The following is a 6,000-nucleotide window of genomic DNA, read 5'->3' on the forward strand; positions in this document are numbered from 1 at the left end:
CAGCGGGCTTTTTTAAACATTTATTTTGCACCAGCTCTTTTCTCCATACATTGCGTCTCTCTGCTAATCCCCCGTTTTATAACCACTTGGAGTTATAGAGAGTTTTTACTCCCCTTATTCTCGATTTCGTCAAAGAGTTTCATCATTCGTCTGCAGCCGTTGTTTGCTGGGAGGCTCAGTCTTGTTTTTCGACTCTGTTTGCTCTCTTCCTTGCCTGTTTCAGTCCGTCTATTGGTCTGTTTATTTTCATATATGTGTTTGTGTGCTTGCGCAGCAGGCGTCTCAGTATTATTTCTTTGTTTGAGCTGTCAGCTCTTTGACAGGCAGCAGCCATCTTTGTTCCATTTCAGATGCAATTAGGCTTTAGCCAAGTGTGTCTCCGCCCTCCTCTGGTATCTGCAGTATATACTCAGTTTGTCGCCTCACCAATCAAATTGATCCCACCTCTGTCTTGTTTTTGTGTTATTTCATGGCTGTACTGAGGGCATCATGGTTTGACCTTGAAAATCTCTTTGCTGAGATACAGGATGAAAGGTCATCAGTACTCGAGTTTAAATCTTGTTAGTCAGACTCTCTCTAATGGTAATTTTCCACCAGTTTGCCGTAGCTGACCTTTTTACACTAAGATTCCACATATACAGGGGTTTCCTGTTCTGTAGTGTAGATTCCAGACATTTTTGGGGGGCAGTGTAATAAGCCCATCATTAGATAAATGTGTTGAGAACTGACTGATTTTTTTTTTTTTTTTTTTTTTTTTGGGTGGACTGTTTGAGGTCTCACTATTTCGGAGAAGCTTGAAGTGGGTCAAGTACTCTGGCAGCTTTTTGTAACATGAAACCTAACAGTCTTCTGTCGGGCGTCTTCTGTTTTTTGCCTCCTTAGAGGCGTCTAGCACAGCCTGGCTGCTTGATTTCAAGTTTGGGAGATAACTTAAGAAAACTCTCTGAGGAGGGATAACCTACACAGTGGGGTTGATCGTGCACTTGCAATCTGGGAAGCCATCGGGCAGTCTGCCGACTTGTCTGTGGGGGCAGTTTTTCTGGGCCTCTCGTGTATGGAATAAAAAAAATGTAAATAAAAAGCTCAATTGTTGTGGATGATAGCAGACAGTTTTGGGTGTGCAGTCCGACAGTCAAAGCCCCACGTAAACAGGGCTTTGGCTACATGTAGAAATTGTACTTTGCCTACAGATTATTCCTGCTGTAAAGCATGTGCTCAATAACTTCACCTTGATTTCAATACTTCCCTTTATTATATACCTTCTGTTTCTCCTGATTCTTGTCAAAGAGAAATTCAGTTTGTTTTGATCATCATCAAATTGAACCTAATTTTATTCAACTTAAAAGCTAAGGTCAGGTCACACTTGTAGCTGGCCTTGTATTAAATACAGCAGTATAGCAGTATATGCATATGCATAAACTGCTGCCACTGCTTATAAGAACAAAAATAGGAGAAGCAAGGCTGTTGCTCCACATTATATTGATAATATACCTCCGTGACCTCTGTATCAACTTCAGTTTTACTTGTGTTATCCGAGAGGAAGGTATATAAAGTATGATTTTGCATGCTTATTCCTGTCTCTCACTATTCACATTCATTTTTCACATTTATGAACCATGTAGGAATTAATTGCTTTGACTTAAAGTCATGTTTACTCTCAGGTCACGTTTAGCCTTGAAGGCAGTAGCAAATTACATAGCATAGCTTTGAAGTTCAAGGTAACAAATCTGTACTAATAGCTTTTATGTAAAGCAGCCTTTGTATGCAAATGTTTCCTTAGACAAAGTATGTTTAATATTATATGTTGTGAAATATTTTCTTGTGTGATTTATGGCTGAATATAGATGAAGGAGATGGAGACATTATTTCCATAAGGGTTCCTTGTCAGATATGAGCTGTGTAATGATGTGAAAACCACAAAAAGGGGGGCTTAAAATAACCTAAGTGTGACCCGACCTGTTTTTTGTTCCATTTAAACTCAGTAGAAACCGTCTCATATTCACCACAAATATTTCATAGTAGTGTGTCCAGGTGCTGGGCTACCAGGAGAAGTCTGGGCATGAGAGATAAGATTATTTTTAGCAATTAAAGAAGGATGTTAATGGAAGAATGCACCATACTGCACTATATTTCAAAACCATCTTTAATCTTCGGGGTCACAAATAACCTAGATTTAAAATTATTCACCCAACAGACAATAAGATGTTTTTTTTTTATCCCAGATATTCCTGTTTCCATTTCCCTCTGTGCTAAAGTAGTGGATACTTTTTCTTTTAAAGTCAAAATCCTGACACAGCTGCTTAGTTAAGATGAAATCATCTACCTGCACCATATAAGACATTAAGTAGGACATTAACTAGTACAGGCAAATTTCACCAATTTAAAGCAACTGCTTTGATTATAAATTATAAATATGACATTTTAGGCGACTATTATTGGAGTTTATGCCATGACTTAATACAGTCTTCTCTGTTGTCTTTTCTACCAAGATCTTAGTAGCCAATAGTAGCAGTGAAGGAAGTCTAGTGAACAAGTATTGCTAGTGCCTTGAAGCAGCAGCAACAACGACAACACACACACACACACACACGGTGGTACAGCATGAAAATCTGAACAAAAGGAATCTTACCAAATTTTTTTTTTGCAATGCCTTTTTGGGGGGTATGCAAATGAGCTCACTTTAAAGTTGCTGTAGGGTTTGTGTGATTAATGGGCTGTGTGTGTGCGTGAGTGTGCGCACCTCCTATAAGCCAGCAATCTGCTGCTGCCACCTCTTCTGTTGCAGTCTGTCTGTCGATAGACTTAGGGATTGGCCTGCTTTCCTTTATAAACCCACACTCAGAGCAGCTAAAGGTTCATAACAAAAACATGCTCAGCTACTAAAGATTAAACCTATTAAAAAAGTCACGCCGTCTTTATTTAGCTGGAAGGGGCATCGTTTCTTGTTTTGATGTGTCATTATCGTGCCTAATATTGTAAAAGTTGAATGCGCGCACACACACACACACACACACACACACACACACACACTCGTGCCAAGCTATTAATGATTGACTTGATGTGCCTTTGATGATTCATCCCAGTGAGAAGGAGCTTCAATAGAAAATGTCAACTTTAAACTGAGATTAAAGGGAATAACTCAAAAAAGCTGCTGGGGGTGGTGTGTTTATGGGTCTCCATCGAAGTATTTGAGAGAGCTTGTGGGTGTGTGTGTGTGAGTTTGAGTCTGGAGATTTTAGAATATTAAATTTGAAATGGTCTTCTGGGCCGCCATCATAAACTACTGAGTCTTTTTAGTTTTTGTTGTTGTCTTTGTTTCATGAATCAGACAAATCATAGTGCACATTACACAACTTCTGCCTTGATTTACTTTTTCCAGAGAAATGTTTTAACTTTTGCACTCACTCCTTTTACCATTAGATGTGTAACTCAGTTACTGTACACCATAATAGTACTGGGTTGGACCCCCTCTTTTGCTATCAGAACTGCCTTATTTCTTCTAGACACAGAGTCAACAAGGTGTTGGAAACACCTGGCGACTGTGGAGGCCTTCTGAATACAGTGAACTCATTGAAACCAGTTCAAGTTCAAGAAACCAGTTTCAGATGAGCTGAGATTTGTGACATGGTGTGTTATAAATGAACACTATAGTCCTAAAGGGATGGACATGGTCAGCAACAATTCTCAGGTGTTTAGTTGATACTTAGGAGCCCAAAGGAGCCCCGAGTTTGGCAGCCCTCCACCCCAACACCTACACCACAATCCTGAATTGTGGCACTGTGTGGGTATTTTCTTTTTCAGATCATTCTCTGAAAACACTAGAGATGTTTTTGCAGGAAAATCCCAGTAGATCAGCAGTTTGTGAAATACAGAGAGCAGCCTGTCTTAATCGTGCCACATTTAAAGTCACTTAAATCACCTTTTTCCAACCCATTTTAATGCTGGTCACATGTCGTGTTTGTCTTTGTCCTCTTTAGAATATAAAGCACCCTGAAATGACTGTTGTTGTGATTTGGTGGTGTATAAATAAAATAAGATTGAATTGAATTGAAATACATATTTTCTTCAAAGGTTTGTACATAACTTCTTGTTCTTTCAGATAACCTCGGGTCAAACGTAATGATTTTAACATGTTCTTGTTTTTTTGTCCTTATTCTTTATATCCAGTGGTGGGAAGTGAAGACAGGCAAAGCTCTGCAGACCTTCTATACAACGGGAAGCGCTTTAAAGAAGATACACGTGTCATCCGACTTCTCCACCTTCGTCACTATCGACAATATCGGCATCCTCTACATCCTCCAGAGGGTGGTGTGACGATAACGCCGCCGGCACCGCTCCAAAAGATGACAGAAACAGACGCCATCATCCAGCTTATTGCAAGAACTGCTCAATTGCATAATGTATGCAGAATTGTCCAACGCTAAACGGCCTCCGCATCTAAGAAAAACAGTTTACATTTTCACTTTGCACAGTCAGTAACAATAGCCTTGAGAGCATTAGACAAATACACTTTGCTGGGGTCACATGACCAGTTTGCGCCGGCTTTAAATGATGCAGTGTGAAATCTTCTTCCTTGAATCTGCATTACACACATCTTTTTAAACACAAAGAGGTGCATTTAAAAGGTAACACTGATTTCTAAAAAGCCAGCAAACCTGATCATTGGGTCTTCTCAAACCCATTTTTTTCTATCACTACTATTTACCAACAGATGAAAGAGTTAAATGAAAAATATCTGTGTTTTTTAGGGTTGAGGATTGCACATGTGCAAGAGATTTTCCACTTCTGTATGTATGTATGTAATCGTAAAAGCTATCATAGACGTCCTGTGATTTGTTAGAAGTGATGAAGTGAGTTTGGTTTGTCTGTGCTGTGATGCTTTCGAACCACTGCATTGAGTCAGTATTCATTATTGACAGTTTTAAACTGTTTCTAGACACTGCAGTCTTTTCGTGAATGCACATACTGTGTGCTTTGTGTCAACACTTTCTCAACATACCAGCACATTTGGAGCTTTTGGTGCACTTTGATGAGCATTAAAAATGGATAGCATGATAAAGTTTTTATGAATTAAGCACTGAAGATTGCATGTAAAATTCTTTTCAAAGCTAAAGAGACTATTTGTATGTCGGAACTGTTTGTACTTTTGAACGTGGATCAAAGGAAATGTTTTCTATAAAATATAATCACAGTATGTGATTTATAATTTATACTCGAATTTCATGTTGCCAATCTTAAAAAGCATTTTTCTGCTTTAATTGCCTTTTTTCATATAAATATATAACTGTTTTAACTTTAGATATTACTTTATATGTGCACGTTGTCTTACTACTGAGCCTTTACTTGTTGAGAGCACTTGGAAGAAGTAGTTACAATCTTTAAGGATGCTTTTCTTAATGTGACTTGAAAAACAAATCCTTAATTTGAGTGAAAATTCTGAGGTTTTACAGAGAGAGGCAAGTGTCCCTATACCTTTATCAAAACCACTCACGTCAGTGAGAAAGGTGTGGACTCCATGTGCAGCTGGAGCAATAAGCACAAATAAAATAAATAAATCAAAGGATGAATTTCAATAATGCTTGTGTCATTCTCACACTGTGCCCTTCCTCACTGGTGCTTTTTTAAAGTTGCTGTTCAATCATCAAATTTCCTTCTAACGGATATGTTGATATCTGCTCAGGATGTAAACTGTTATATGCTGTGGTACAATGGAAAATGTAATTTATTAAGAATAAATCACATATGCTGTGAAGTTGTATGTGTGTGTGTGTGTGTTTTTCCCCTTTCTTTTTAGTTGTGTTTTGTTTAGCAGGCTCTAAATTTATGGTTAAGACCTGGTGTGCTCTGCCCTATAAAACCTCCTCCTTCCTGCCGTCTGACGCTCCCCATGAGGAGCGAGAGCCCCTGCTCTCAGGCACAGTGACAGCATGATTCACCGCACATCCGCACATGGCCTGCATTGTAGGGACAAAGGATTTGCTTGACTTGCTTTCCAGAATG

The 6,000-nt window shown here is 38.9% G+C and overlaps 1 protein-coding gene across 1 annotated transcript in view; it reads left to right on the forward strand.

Annotated features, from left to right (window-relative positions):
• apaf1 (apoptotic peptidase activating factor 1) overlaps window positions 1–5,752 on the forward strand; it is a 50,345-nt gene extending 44,593 nt beyond the window's left edge. Inside the window, exon 27 of the mRNA XM_031758574.2 lies at window positions 4,168–5,752. Coding sequence (XP_031614434.1) covers window positions 4,168–4,314 — 147 coding nt within the window. The 3' untranslated portion in view covers window positions 4,315–5,752. The remainder of the gene's footprint in view (window positions 1–4,167) is intronic.
• Window positions 5,753–6,000: the final 248 nt, after the last annotated feature.

This window comes from Oreochromis aureus, linkage group 17 (genome assembly GCF_013358895.1).
Source record: "Oreochromis aureus strain Israel breed Guangdong linkage group 17, ZZ_aureus, whole genome shotgun sequence".
Lineage (NCBI taxonomy): Eukaryota > Metazoa > Chordata > Actinopteri > Cichliformes > Cichlidae > Oreochromis > Oreochromis aureus.